Source organism: Apostichopus japonicus, chromosome 11 (genome assembly GCF_037975245.1).
Source record: "Apostichopus japonicus isolate 1M-3 chromosome 11, ASM3797524v1, whole genome shotgun sequence".
Taxonomy (NCBI): domain Eukaryota; kingdom Metazoa; phylum Echinodermata; class Holothuroidea; order Aspidochirotida; family Stichopodidae; genus Apostichopus; species Apostichopus japonicus.
Window position 1 is genome coordinate 20,861,213 of NC_092571.1, and position 16,204 is coordinate 20,877,416.

General features: G+C 38.3%; 1 protein-coding gene across 4 annotated transcripts in view; it reads right to left on the bottom strand.

Moving 5' to 3' along the window:
* LOC139975614 (basement membrane-specific heparan sulfate proteoglycan core protein-like) overlaps window positions 1-16,204 on the bottom strand; it is a 181,990-nt gene that overhangs the window by 124,590 nt on the left and 41,196 nt on the right. For all 4 annotated transcript variants that reach the window (XM_071983660.1, XM_071983658.1, XM_071983657.1 and 1 more), the window contains exons 2-4: window positions 8,902-9,217; window positions 8,000-8,112; window positions 1,761-1,819 (exon numbers count right to left, since the gene is read on the bottom strand). In XM_071983660.1, the coding sequence (XP_071839761.1) occupies window positions 1,761-1,819; window positions 8,000-8,112; window positions 8,902-9,217 (488 nt within the window). The remainder of the gene's footprint in view (window positions 1-1,760; window positions 1,820-7,999; window positions 8,113-8,901; window positions 9,218-16,204) is intronic.

A 16,204-nucleotide genomic window follows, 5' to 3' on the forward strand; every position in this document is an offset into this window, starting at 1 on the left:
ATTATTCATGAAAAATGTTCAATGGAACCGGCCATCTGAAGAAAATGTGCAATGTAAATTTTGCATTACATTAATGTAATCCACACATGTTACACATGTACAGAGGCATTGAGAAACAAGTCAGACCCTGCGTACAATTACGTCACTGGGCCTCCCTCTTTATACACTGTATAATTTCATGGGAGGGAGATGCCCTGAGCAGATCAAACAATTGTTCAAGCAAATCATTTTCACCCATGACTGCAACTTTTTTTGCCTTACTTTTCCCATAATATCCTGGGGCCCCCTTAAGTTACACTGGGCCTACATGCTACAGCCCCTCATGAATAGTAATTACCTTTAAAATCAGCCACTTGGCAATTATACATGATCTCTCGTTAGTCCTGAATGTGACTTTAAGGACATCAAGGCTGAATGAAAAAACTAAACAAACTTTCGTAGCAAGCAAGCATACAGATGAAGGTACCAGAAGACATTGTACAGTGCAATTATAGTTTGTTTATTTTCTTGTCAATTTTGTTTATTTCCATGACTCTTCAAAACCTAAATTCAAGAAGCTGGTTTGCCCAGGATCATGGAACAAACATTGCCCAATCAGAGGCAGAGTAAATGATAAGAGACTAAATTACCAACTGGTTGCCCGGCAACCCAAACCTATTATGAGCTGATTGGATAGAATGATCTGCTATTAGTTATCCATTTCCTGTACTAAAATAAACAGCTCCCAGACGGACTGTCTAGGCGCCCTGCATCTGTTAGCTTCGATGACGGCATCAAAATGAAGATACAAAGTGTGGGCCCATTAGGCCTAATTTTTCCACTTCTGTATCAGCAGAAATTACAGACCAAACATTTTCTTTTATCTTTCCAAAATTGGTCACATTTTAATTAATATTACAATCCATACACAACCCTATTCAACCTGCACAATTCCACACCTTTGTTTTTTCCTTTTTCTTTTTTAAAGTTGGTTTTCGTATAAAGGACCCCAAAAATACCAGAGGGCTGGCAGGCATAGAGAACCCTTGCCACAGTTTTCAGAATACGAGAACATTCAATGCAAACTTTTGCACAGATAGTTCTTAGTACTCAATCATACCATGGATCCAAATACCAAGTGTGAAGTCCATCCAAGTTTTACTCTTTGAAGCTATTGTGATGACAAGTTTTCAGAGTTTGACCTGTGACCTTAACTAACCTTTGACCACCACAGAAAGCAATAGGGACCTTACCTCAAAAAACCATGCATCTACACACCAAATGACCAAGCTTTAAGTTTATCCAATGTTTTACTTTTCCAGTTTGATATCAAGTTCACACAGTTTTCAGAGTTTGACCTCTAGTGACCTCAAATGACCTTTGACCTTCTAAGAACACATTATAGATGTTTGACTTGAAAAGGTGCATCTACTTAGTATCCACTTACTAAGCATGAGGGTCATCCGAGTTTTCTTTTTTGACTTATCGCGTTTACATCTAGGGTTTCAAACATTGGCCTCTGGTGGGTGGGTCAAGTTACACCAATGAATAGCCAGATGATCACAAAAGAGGGTAGTTGTGATTTTAAGAGATTTTAATCAACAACTTGAACCATCAACTACTCTCCAAAGGAAAGATGGTTTTGTTAGACATCCAAGTATTCCCTTTCTAAGTAGTAGGGTCATGTTTGAGCATCTCCATTCTTTCTCTTTAACATAGCAAACATAGGAAACTAAACAACAAAAGATAGTAGTAGACATGATGTGTGTTTGAGTACTCACAAGAACTGAAAAACTCGGGAAAATTGCGTACCAGGAGTATCTAAATATATTCTATCCACCTGTAAAAGAGAAATGAGAAAAGAAAATAGTCAAATAAATGCTTATCTGCATTGCTTATATAGTTAACTTCTTAGTGCCCAAGAATGGGAGCAAATATAGAGGGCGACAGACTAGTATGGTTTCAGCGTCATAGAGTTCACCTGTACAAGACCTGCTAGAACTATCTAGAGAGAGTAGGCCGAGAGTGTTACGGCTGTGTGGAGACAAGTTAGCATAGAGTAAAGTAAATCACATCTGGTTATGTCAATCAGTGAACATGCTGCATCAATTAACTGTCCACACTCTGCAAATTGGACAATCTACTCTTCTTACTATTTATTCAAGAGTGTAAACAAATATTTTAAATAATCACTAGAAAAGACTAACACAAAATGTCTGCTACTAATATGAAATGTGTTTTGACATAGTTTACCCAAATAACAATTCATTTTATCCTTTGATTGTTGTCGATCCTAGTTTCAGACATAGAGACACACAGAGCTGATATTCTGCATTAGGTGAGGGTGCTCTTATGCTTTTAGTTATGGTGTTAAACTAATAGAGGGCGCTATACAAAAACTCATATGAAAGTTTCCAAAGTTTCACAAAGCCTTTGCTGATGATTGATTGAGAGGTTATTTAGTCTAGTTGTCTCTATTGTCAACATTTGCATTTTATTTTTTATTTGTCAAGAAGAAAAACATGTCTTGTACAGTACCTATCTATAATGTTTTTATATAAATAAGTTTTGTCTGCAAATGATTAGCATGTATATGTGCCTCAGTTGTTACTTTTTATAATAGTCAACACATAAACTGAGCCTAATCATTCTCTTAGATCACAAAATATCTCATGGATGAATTATCCTCACATGAAAAAAACAGCAAAACTTGAAAGTACTATTCTACAGTCAAGCAAATATTTGGGATTTTTGTATGAAGGCAGGCGGAAAAGGGGGAGAGGGAAGTGGTGAGAGAATCCGGAAGTGGTAAGGGAAGGGAGAAGTGGTGAGGGAAGGATGAGTGGTGGAGGGAAGGGGAGGGGAGGGTAAAAGGAAGTTGGAAAGTCAACCAATTTGAGAGGATGAGAAGCTTTTATTGCACATCTTTGAAATCTGTCAAAGTGGGACCTGAAGATTAGGCAATCCTTTTATACAAGAGCTTAAATTTATCGCAATCTTCCTGATCACAGAATTTATTGTAATACTACGGACAATGAAGAAAATATTTCCAACTTATTTGGGGGACATGTCCATTTTTGCATGGCACTGAGTGGATAAGATTATTTCAGGTTACATATACGGATCAAAACTTACAATAATCAAATTTAAGTGTGCGACAGAAACTTTAAAATAGCCAAACATGATTTAAGTATCCGATAGGCCTTCACCTCAACAATGTCTGTTGCAAGAGAAACAACCTTTGTTCGAAGTCCATGCACCATGAAATAGCCAGCATTGAAATGCTACAAGCCAGTAAATGTGGAGTCACTAATAGAATCCATAAACCATTTGTGAGGTAACAATCATTCCAAACAGATTCGTACAAGTGTACTGTAATGAAACTGATACCAAAATCTAAGCACCACTCATTGGAAGCTTCCACTGTATCATATTTTACTGCTACGCCCTCCCCCCCCCCCCCCCCCCCAGTCAGTACGAGCAGTATGAATACCATGTTTCTATCAGATCAAGGTTAGGAACTGTTTGTACTGTCAATACCAGTGCTTTGAGAGCATTACATTGGAGTACAGTTTTATAGAGAGGTATTAGCATTAGGAAATTGTCCCAACTGGCTGTCTTATTCACCTTTCCCTATGAATATGTATGAACTTTGCATACAAAACAGATTACAATAAGCAAGAAGGTTACTAGAAGGCCAGTAGTGGCCAACAGATGTACATTCTTCCTCTTTCCTGCATTTATTTTTCTACCTCCAAGTTCAGCTGTTTATCTGCAGACAACAACTAACTTATTGTTTATCCTGGCTCTTAAGCGATGATTCATCTAGCTCCTTTGACCTCAAACCATATGCACCACCAGCAGGACAGGTTTTTCCAAAATTAAGGATGACAATCTCAAACAATGCAGCACCTGTCCCAATCCACCCAGCTATTTGATCTATCTAAACATACCATGGGCATTACCTCTCTTCAAAAAATATTTCTATACATGGTAAAGACAGGATAATTGTCATAAACTTGAAGATATTTTTTAAAATTTTGTCCCAAAACATCCTCTCAACAGTTCAATTAATGCAAGGTTAGAAGTAGGGAGAATAAGCTGTCTGCTAGGATTTATAGACCATCAACACAGCCCTAATACCATTTGCCTCATTCTGCATTCTGTTATAAATTCAAGAACAGCATATATTGTGGTGAACATTTTAAACATTCTTCCATATGGGGGTCGGCCATTAGGGTTCCTCTGTTCTGTGATGTATCAATGACTATGGACTATGGAACTTCCTTTTGCTTTTAACCACAGCATTCTATATTAAAGTAAAAATAAATACACTTTTGCTAAACAAACAACCTTGCTTTAATAACTATGGCTCATATTACGTTAAGGGGATGAGAGGGGATATGGGTGGGGTGATAATGAGGTGGGAGGGGTGGGAGTGGGGTGGGAGAGGATGGGATTAGAGTGGGGTGAGAGCTGGGTGGGATGAGAGTGGGGATGGGAAAGTGGGCAGCAGTGGCATTTCTTACATATTTGAGGGTAAAAACTTAAACTTGATTCAACTGCACAATTGCACAACCCATTTCCTTGTGCTTGACAACACAGACCGCTTGCCTTGACCTTTGGGGATATTATGCGGTTTTACATGAGTGACACCTGGTTTAATATATATCCACCTGTGGTCACTTACATATCACAACAGTGGTTTTATGGTAGAGAGGCAGTCATAAAACTTACCAACAAGGCTACAGTATAAGTTTATAATTTGGTGACCTGGTAACAGGGAATTGGGCTGGGATGCTATATTACATTGGAATTATATTATAAACATGGAATAGTTGTCTGCCCACCCAAGGATGATAAGTAGGATAATGTATACAATGTAAAAGTTGCTACATTCCTAGAAAAATAATTTCGCTGTTGGCGCTGCTGGCCCAGTACGAAACAAGCCTGGTCTTGTCTTTGTTTCTTTTCTTCTGGCCTCTTTCCTTTTTCCTCTTTCATATTTTATTTTGATATTCTTTACAAGTTTAATCTCAATTCCCATCTATGAAGGAATGACATCGTTCCTTTTAGGATGGGGAATTTCTCCAAGGAGATGAAGACATATCAAGTTCATTCATGACTACCACATTGGGAGTAAAACCAGTCTTTGCTCACCTAAGGAGCATGTTGGGTTCATTGACACACAGTGATATAACTTCTTATACGTTTTGCCTTTATTTTAAACACTTTCAGCCAAGAAAAAGAAGAAAAAAATCAACAAAAAGTACACAACACATTATTAAAAGATAAGGTAAAGTGTTATTTATAGATGTTAGAAAAAATGACTAGGAATATGTTGACCTTTTACCAAAGTAGAACAGCTCAAGAAAACAATAACATGACTAATTCAAAAGTCTTGTTTAATCGACTTCAAAAGCACATCACTTTTGATCTGATTATTATAAATGAAATGCTACAACCTACCCAAAGTTTGTCACTTAATATCAGTTGACACTGAGAAGATTGTCAGGGCAGAAGGACCTATATCTGACAGGATTAATTCAATCATAACTTGGTAACAGATATACCATCAATTGGGGCATGCTACTACTATACTATACTATACAATTTCAATTATCCTTCTGTAAAAGAAAGTTAATGCAAATGGCCTGAAACAACCTCACGATCATCAAAAAAAAACCAAGCCTCGGTAGCTCGCTCCACCAGAAGGGCAGAAGACGACGACAGAGGGAGGGTGAAATGGGAGACCTAGGACCAGCCATAATACAATCAAATTCACCCAGCCGAAACATATCCAAACAAACATGAGCAAATTTATATAAACAAGAGACATCAATGAGAGACAATACCGCCTAGAGCCACTTCTCCTTATGATGAGAGACAATACCGCCTAGAGCCACTTCTCTGAGAGACAACACCACCTATCGAGCCACTTCTAATTGAGATGAGAGATAAGGAGCTTTCACAGGTTAGCTTCTTTATAACAACCCTTTACAATTATTATTATTTAAGGAGGAGAAGGAGGAGGAGGAGGAGGGTGGTGGTGGTGGTGGTGGTGGTGATGATGGCGATCACGAGGAGGAGGAGGAGGAGGAGGAGGAGGAGGAGGAGGAGGAGGAGGAGGAGGAGGAGGAGGAGGAGGAGGAGGAGGAGGAAGAAGAAGATATATTATTAAATTATATATTGCTAAATCAATCAAATGTGCTCTCATAGTCTCTGCTCTTGTTTCATGAAAATTGAGAGGTCATCACAAAATGTTCTCCGTTTGGGGATTTTACTACCAATTAGCTTACCTGTCTACCCACAACCTCAGAACTCTCATTCTACCATGCCCAGTGTGAAATATGTCATCTTATCAGCACTGTCCACAAACTCAGGGGCCGGTCACTCCCGGTCAATCTATAACCACCAAAACTGGGACGTTTACATGATCGTTGTGATATCGCTAGATATTCATGCCGGTGCTGTTGCACAGACTAACACTTGTCAATAATGACATTACTGACGATTGCTCTCTAAGCTGTATTCTCTAAGGAAGGTTAACCATATATGAAAAGAGTGCTTCGCTGATACAGTGCGTGTTATTCTTTTCTACCAGAGGTCAGAAACAAGAAGAAAATAAAAACTGCCTGAACTTTGAGACATATTTTTTTTCTTACAACAATATCAAATCAGCATGATACTGATATAAATCTACCGAATTTCATTCTTTCCCCCTGAACAAAATGCAAACAATGAAGATAAACAGACCCTTTACAACAAATTTCAATAGGAAAGAAGAAAAAAACTGTTGTATGGTGTATATAAATAGGGCATTCTAACCTGTTAAAACTAGGTCAGCAGACACTAATATGTCAACAAGCAATGCCTAGTATTTGATCTCTACTGAGCCTGTGCATATATACAATGTGAACTGTTAGTCTCAAAAGTCTTACAATCCAATGACAATCCTGTCTGACTTTAGAGGTATTGCAGACATACCACCCGTTCTTCCATTTTTTTTTTTTTTTACCCCATGATTTGCCTATAGTTACCCAATAAGGCAGGAAAAACTAAAATTTGAGTGTATGTGTTAATCTGACATGCTGATACTGTGTGACCTGTAGTAAGTTTCCGTTAGTAAGTTTTCCCTTTGAAGGTCTTAGGTATTCCCCCCCCCCCTTCCCAAAATATGTAAGAGGGCTACGAATGGTCACTGTGCTTCGAATTAAGGCAGATAAGGCAGACAAAACTCAAACGAAGTTGTATTCATACATGTTATTAAATCAAAGAAGGTGGCGTAGATTTGTGATAAAGTAACACTTCCTTTTTTCTTTGCTTTCTCTCTCTCTCTCTCAACTCTCATTTGAGTGTGTACGTGTGTTAATCTGACATGCTGATATGTGAATTTATAAAACGTTAGTAATTTTTCCCTTTGAAGGTCTTCAGTCCTCCCCAGATATGTTAGAAGGCTACGAATGGTCACTTTGCTTCGAATTAAACATGCTTTTACTGCCACCCCCGCCCCCCCCTCCCCCCAATATCGAACATGAGTGTAGTACTTGTAGGGTGACAGGTAAGTGAGCCAGTTAAGTAAATTTTAACCCCCAAGGAATGTCACTTCCTGATCGAATGATTAGATGAATACCCTCAAATACCCAGACAGGGCATATAAGACTACTTAACGTTTTGCAAACAATTTCCAGTAGGATAGAGTTTCCTCTCAATCTAGCAGCAAGATTGACTGGATAGTTTTCATAAAACAATTATATGAATGACACAGGATGACTGATAAATTGGATGTAGGAGTCATCTCCTTAATGGGACAAGATTTGTCTTAGATGTTTGAGGACGTTTTCTGTCCTAAAGATGTCTGTCATATATATAGTTAAAGATGGTATTTGGATGTGTGCCTCCTTTAAACTCTCACCAATTATAAGATTATGGACTGAGGTAGGGAGAGGGGAGATGAGGGGAGCAGGAAATGGAGGGGAAAGGAGTGGGAAGTACACCCATACTTCTGTTAATAACGTACCTCTGTTTCTACGATATCCTTTAGCTGCTTGAACACCTGACTGTTCCAGTCACTCAGGGCCCTACTGTATTTATAATCTATGGCTACAATGGTAAATCTGATGAACGAGTAAACTGCAAATAGAGAATGAAAAAGAAGAAGTAGGTAGATCACATACTACGAGCAATAAACGAGCGTCTTTCTGACAGCTTCTAATTAGTTCAGCTGCCAAACTGACCATTGTTTTGATATTGAAATGATATTCAATCAAACACATCTACAATATGTTTCGCCTGACGGGGATGACGGCAAGATTAACAACACAAGTTGAAGTGATTAAACAGAAAATTGATACAAAGGAAATTTCAGTGTCAATATCAAGCAATGGTCGAAAAACATAGAGACGCAGTTATAAGATATCCATGGAATACTTTTGTTATTGCTGTTATCTTCGACCACATAGTAGCCAACACCACACTAAGTCAATGGGAAATCTGCCTAACCGTCGGTTTGCCAAAAAAAAAAATTAACACTTTGCGTAGGATTCCGGTAATAAATTAGGAACCAGGTAGTATCACGTTGGGCGTGTACCCTGGTACCCAGATACCCCGTGCAAACACTATCGAAAGCATAGAGAAACAAAGATTGTCAATATTTGGAAGAATCTGCAATTCTGAATTTCTTATTTCACTTGCATTCTGACCTAGAGGAATATATATTCAACAAATTTTGAGAATGAAACAAAGGGTAGTAAGAAGGCTAAAAATGTGGCATTTAAAAAAGAGGGAAAAGTTACCATATCGATGCAGGAAACAAAGGCCACAGGTTTCCGAAACATTTAAAAGTTTTACGAATACTTTAAAATTGCAAATTGAAATGCCCGTGATATGACTGATTTACCGATGAGAATGCGTCTATCTTACCTTCTGTGGGAGTCGGGGGACTTCCAGAACCTGATCCCTCCCCTGACCCACTCATATCCTCATCGTCTGATGGCGGGGTGGTGGGGGGTCGTATACTACTGGATTCTTCCTTCTCTGTAACAGCCGTGGTTGTGCTACTTCCAGACATGCTTCCGTCTGCAGGCGTGAAAGTAAACTTCCCCGAGTGTGTCGTGCCTGCCGTCGTGCTGGTACCGCTACCAACCCCATCAAATAGGGCCTGCCTTCTCAATCTATCATTGGAAACTTCTATGTAAAAATCCCCTAATTCATCTTCTGTTTCTATAACATTTTCTTCCTGCAGAGGGTAAGAAAGAAAAAAAAACAGTAAAATAGTACTTTGAAGGTAGGATGCTAATTATTTCCAACAAAATCATTGTAATCATCATTTTCAAATTGTTGAAATCTTCTTTTCTACTTTTGTGTTTTATTTGATTTTTCATTTCCAGAACTAGCACTAACTTGATTTTTAATGAGAATGATATGCACTATATCGCTAAGGATCAAAACTCAGTCAATATCTTTACAAAATTTTCCTTCATATTCTAAATGTGAATCTGATGATCTTGGTACAGTATATTGACCTTCGAGCTTTAAATAAATTTCACAAATTGCTGGAATAACTGACACGGGCACTACCGATTTTGAAAAACGCCTCTTCGATGCTGGAGGAGTTTGAGATACCCGCTGTGGAACTGACTGGAGTGATGACATTATGAAGATCTCAACTCCCACTTGAAAGTTTGCAATTAATGAAGACAGTGCAGGGAAAACCTTAAAGCTGCATGGTTACTACGTGTCATTACAGACAGGTCAAAGGTCAAGTTTGTGACAGCTAAAAAGGCTGTCATGCTGGAAGAATCTCTTGTTATGAAATTTTTCAAAAACACCTTGGGCATGTTCATGGCATTATTTCATGGAGGTCAAAAGTTTAAATGTCTTATGAATTGAGACACTTTGTCGTTAAGGAGTTCTAGTGCTTTTATGAACTCATCAGGCTTTGATGTTGGACAACATGCCACATGGTGCAGGACTGCATTACATGCTAATGGTTATTCAGCATTACTCCCCATCCCGGGTCCCCATCCTGACACAGTACCACCATCCCCCCCCCCCAGCCAAAAAAAACAAAGATGTTGCCATAAAGATCAAACATTAATACTTAAAGCTTGGTCATTTTATTGCACTTCTTGACTCTCAAAGCATTCGACACCTTTCAATCAAACACAGAACCCCCAAGATTTAAGAATATTGACATTAAATTACCATAATAATATATCTGTCAATTTACCAAATCATTTAATATTAATATTGGCTTTCAAGCACTTCCCAATAGACTTTTATATATCCATATATCAGTCTTTCTTCTTCTACTTCCCTCTCTTTCTTCTTTTGGTCTCAGATAAATTCTAGACATATCAAAGTCATTGCCATTTAAATTACCATTAGTTATACACCTGTTTATAACCCACAATGGAATGCAAATTATGGGAAGAAGGTCAAGTCTTTTTTCAACCCACCAGGAAGAATTTGACCAAACCTATCTCTCTAAAGAGGAAGAATCAGAACTGATTTATAATTTGATGTTTGTCCCCATAGGGGCTACAACTTCAGTTCTCTGTAGGAAGTATTCATCTAATTTACTACCACACTGAAAACAGTGGTAACTGTTACATCTACAGGTGTCTGGTAGTACAATTGCTTGGTGATGTTACTGTTGATGCAGCTTCAACATATATGCACAGTGATGAAATCAAATTGAATAAAGTTCCTGGTTAGCTAGTGTACCCTGATTGATTTACTTTGTTATTTATGCTTCAGTATAAAAAAATCCAACAGATACAGATTCCCCAAAATTAACAGGCTAGGAGATTTACAAACCATGACACATAATAGTCTCTAACTTTAAGGCATTGAAGACTTGCCCCAAACCCTGTGCAGCCCATCTGAAAAAGTTAACTTTCCGTTGCTTGCCAGTGACGTTTTGTTGGTGTCGCTCCAAAATGCAGACAGCACAGTTATGAAACGTGATACCTTGTTATCTTTAGCTGGACCAGAGATGTCCAACGCTGTATTGTTTGTACACTGTGCTGTGGGTACTGACCGCAGCTGTATGTACTGAGTGTACACTAGTGTCTAATTACCGAAGGTAGCAAGCTGTGTGCGTATATTCTGGGATCCATGGTGGTGTCTAACACTTCTGTTACACCTCATTTGAAACTAGGTCAGATTACCGGCATTAGACGTTTCTTTTTGCGCAAGTCTTCACACCCTTAAAGTGTTTTACAGTAGCTACGTGCTAACTTCTTTGACAGGTAACCACCCATTTTATCCTTCTTCTGGATCTACTATTTCAGAAGAAGGTATGCATCCTTCAGATCCACCCTCCACCCTTGTGGGGTAGTATCTTCCTAAGTGGTAAATTTGGGCGGTGCCCAGGGAGCGAGGGCGCAGTACTAAAACGTTCCAATGTGTAGTTTAGGTAGATGGCAAATTGCAGATGTGGAATGGGAGACAGGTAAGAGAGGAGCGAAGTAAATCCTTCAGATCCACACTTCCCCCTCACATATAACCTTCCTGAGGGATCGTATAATGATGATGATGGCAAGGGTGTCTACCCAAAAACGTACCCTCATTGCACATAGAGGGCGCAGTGCTAAAATGTTTCCAGTTTTGCAGGTTAAGTAGATGGAAGACATACTCCTCCGCAATCTCGACAAACCTGCTTGATCTATTAATGCCTACTCTACGCAGTAGTAAGTTTGGTTGAATGACAATGTTGTACTACCTTACTCCACTTTTTATGACTTCAACTGAGAACAGCTTCCACATGAATGTACCCTAAAAAATAAAGGTATGTTTATATAGAAACAGATTTATTATGTTATTCCCCGAGGAGGATACAGCTGACACAAAAATGAGATATCACACACACAGAAACGGTCGAAATTTTATTGTTTTACCTTCTACTGTTATGAATTTTGTCATTATTAGAAAGTACAATCAATCAATACAGACGAAACGATAACATGTTGAAAGAATTATCCCAGAAAATAGGCTTCCGGTGGGGAAATATTGTCCCAGTACTGTTTGTTCATTAATGTACTTCAACAAGTAATTCAAGTGGAACACACAGTAGGATTGAGGTGGAGGAGTAGATGAACAGCAAGTAAAAATTATTAAAGGAGAAATATACCCTCGACTTTTCCGCTTAGAGGATACCGTTTTGCAGACTTATGCTCTTTTTCGACACGAGCAACACATGCTTGAAAACATTTTTTTTCACCTTAGAAAATGATTCAATTGTCACCCATGTCATTCGCCATTTTGTTTTTTAATTCCGACAGTTCCCACTTGTTTTCGTGATGTAAGCGAGCCACGTATCGCATTTCAACAGGTACATTTCCTCTACTCCGTTCACCATAACCGAGGCAATATGTAGTCAACTTTTTCTCCCAAAACACTTTCCGGGCTCGGGAATTTTGAACGAAACAGAACATGCATTTGGATTTGACTGATATCAAATGTAGCCTGAATACATAGTGGAAGAATTGAGACATCAAATACCTAGAGCTTGTTAAACAGATTGAATCTGTGGCCGACACTGGCAGTGCTAGTACTTCCAACGCTAGTAACAATTCTGCGAAGGAGGGGCAAGCCTGGTGCTTTTGTACGTTTTCCTTTCTCTTTAAACCTTTTCCCGTCAGGAATAAAATATCATTTTCCCTTCCCTTCCCTGCTCCTTCTTCCCCTCTCCTGTTTACACAACCAAATGCTTGGTACTCCGGTCGTTTGCACCAACTTCCGTACAATCTCCGAGAGCAAGTGTACGATTCCTATGCAGAGAGGGTAATTGTTTAACTTACGATGTGGCTAGCTGACGTTATTTTTGTAGGCCGACAACACAGAAGGTTTGAAAAAATAATTAGAAAATACCTTTAAATTTAGAGAAAGGTAGTTTTGACTAGTTATTTTCACAGAGGGTGTAGAATATTAGTCTTTACTATGAGGTCACTGCAAAACCCCAGGGTTTATTTCTCCTTTAAGTCATTTATCTGTCAGACACACTAAACCCATAATTCTCATGGTTCTACCCATCTGCTATGACATCAATCCAACTGACATTAGAAATATTTAGCACATTTTGCGGTCAAGTTTAACGGTGGGATTATATATAATCGACGAGCTGCTCCGTGAAACATATTACAGACAGATCATCAAGAAGAAGCGCCACAATTTGAAACCTATCACTTTAATCAACATCTGGGAACAAATTGTGGCCATAAAAAAAATAGGTGACATCTCAAAACAAATATGATTTAAAGGCAACAGATTGATATTAAATTGATTTCAAGAAAACAACTTCAGGTAAACTTATCCAAGTTTTAGAATACAATGTTTTTTGTGTTTTCTTGTTTTTTCTTTGGCAGTGGTTAGTTATGATACTTGGCATCATATTATTTACCATTGTACCAGTTTCTGTCCAGGAGTTGAAGGTATTATATACCTAACAGTAAACCACTCCATCAACCACATGAAAAGGTGAAAATACAGAGAGAGCTGTAAAGAAACTACAGGGACTCAGCATGAATATTCAGAAAATACAGGGACTCAGCATGAATATTCAGAAACTACAAAGACTCAGCATGAACATTCAGAAATACAGGGACTCAGCATGAATATTCAGAAACTACAGGGACTCAGAATGAATATTCAGAAAATACAGACTCAGCATGAATATTCAGAAACTACAGGTCTTGACATGAATATTCAGAAACTACAGGGACTCAGCAAGAATATTCTAAGGTCCAAAGTAACACTTCAGTAAACATAGAAATCAATGTTATGATCCTGATACGGATCAGATTCATGAGAGATAGTTAAATAACTAATAACTTCAAACACTGTTTACAACTTACTGTATATATCGTTGGTAAACCACTTTGCCACATTCAGAACTGTATACTCACAGAGATTGATATTAACTCTAATATATATACAGGGATACAACACACACGCACTTCTATCTACCTAGCCTAAGAAAATGGTAACATTCTTGCACCCATGCACCTGACCCTCTATAAGGTAAGCACAGTTTTCCTTCTTATAATCTAATTCTACCATTCAGAATAGTAACACTTGTGAATTGAAGACTAAATTTTTCCATCAATTTGAATCCCGCCTGGTATTGGCTACCTAGGGTAGACTGGAGTACATATACATATATGCAGAAGATGGATAGGTGAGGAATGATCAGAAGCTAGCAGGTGTGAGAGAGAGAGATAGGAGGTGATAAATAGACAGATAAAAGACAACTAACTGATGAATGACTAAGAGTGACTTGGCAGACCTATATTGTACCAATTGTTGTGTGGAGACAGACCTGTATTAAAGTGAGGAGTGATGTATTAACAAATTGCCTGAAGACTTGTGGTTTTAATGATTATCATTTACTTGAAGTCCAAATTTATGTAAACATTGTTTAATGATACCAATCTGTACTTTTGTACTCTTGGATGGCGGCTCATGAGTTTACCACCCCAGTGTCGAGTTTAGTGGAACGGTCCCACAATTTAAGATGAACAGAACTGTTCCGTCCTTCAAAGCATCAAGTTGTTAAAAGGTTACCAGTTTACTATAAACCGACCCATCAAGTGTTGAAAAAAGTAATTTTAGTAAGTAGTACATATATGCAATACAGATCTGTTCACTGGTTAAACGAACAGTTGTTTACAGTCTTACCATCACGTGACTGAAGGCCTGCATCTAGCCTATATGAGGTAACATTAAGCGTATGTACGGCCCTATAGTATAGGCCGAGTTGGGTCCTTAGGTTGGATGTGTAACGAATGGGTATCCGGGGAACCGACCAAAATTAGCAAACAGGTATCCGGGAGCACATTTTAGGACGGTTCCAATCACTAGTATTAGCAATGTTTGCAAAGATAAGTGAAGATAACAATTATGTATGAAAGCAATTTCTAGCCATGCATGGAAGAACTGAACTGAAGTCGCCTCCCTGTCAAATATTAACTTGGTGCATGGATATCCCCTTCCTTCGATTTGCCTTCCACTTTCCTCTCCGGCCTCCCTTCCTTCCGTTCCCCCATCTAGAGAGGGTACCCCTGGTTGGAATGTCTTCTCACACCTTGTTAGTCCATGACTGGATGTGATCTATAAACCCTACTTGCCAGTTACTAGGTCATATTACTTAATCCAGTTGAGAAAACACATCGACCCAAATCTATGTGTTGAGACTGTTGCTCTGTTAGTATAGGCCTATAGTCATCTCATCATCAACCCCCAAATTGAGGGATGATTTCACCAATACTAATATTTGTGCAGTGGATAATCATTGGGTTTGATATACAGCTGAGGCTGCTGAGGAGATAAGATATAGTATCTGACGGTGGAAGTTTGAGTTAAAGGAGACAAGAACCCCATGCAACCGTCATCATTAATGTTATTGGTCTATGTGATAGAGATTTAACTGTCATGATCAACATTCCTAGACAGCTACAGTAAGAAGAACCTTATTTCACTTGGGTGATATGGAAAATTAAATGATCCTTCGCGCAACAACGCCAAAGACTAGATCAAGTCTGAGTACGGCATCTTCAAGCCACATGCGTTTCAAGTTTCTATGTTTTTCTTTAGCCTATTAATAATAATAATAATAATCATAATAAATGAGACTTATATAGTGACAAAAGTCACTGCTCAAGGCGACTTACAAAGAAAGCAGATTAATTTACAAAAGAACAAGTGAAAAGAGGAGTCTTAAGAAGACTTGTGAATGTAGAAAGTTTTTTTTTTTTTTCTGTAAATAGAGATGCATTTTTGGCAAATACTAAATCTAAAATATGAAGCTCAGATTTAAATGACCTACAAAGTGTTGGCATTGGTTTTCAGTGTCAAGATTGTTGGCATTCTAACCTCAAAAATATATGAAAGAAAATAAGGGAGAAAAGGTAAACGTGTCAGATCCTAGTGGCTCTGTAACATCACAGATTTTACAAACTGTAAGACAGTCCCCAGACACCTCTTAAAACTATGATACAGTATAGATCCAAAACGGAGCAAAGTTTGTCTTAGGTGTTTCGGAGAGACATGCTCATCAACAAGGTCTCAATCATATCAATAGGCTAAACATGATAGTTTGGTCTGTGCCTCCTTCAATTTAATAATAATAATAATGATAGTTCTTATATAGCCAATAATGACTGCATTTCCAACTGAGAGCAATATTCTACGTTGAATTCCCAACTTTCATGACAATGCCATT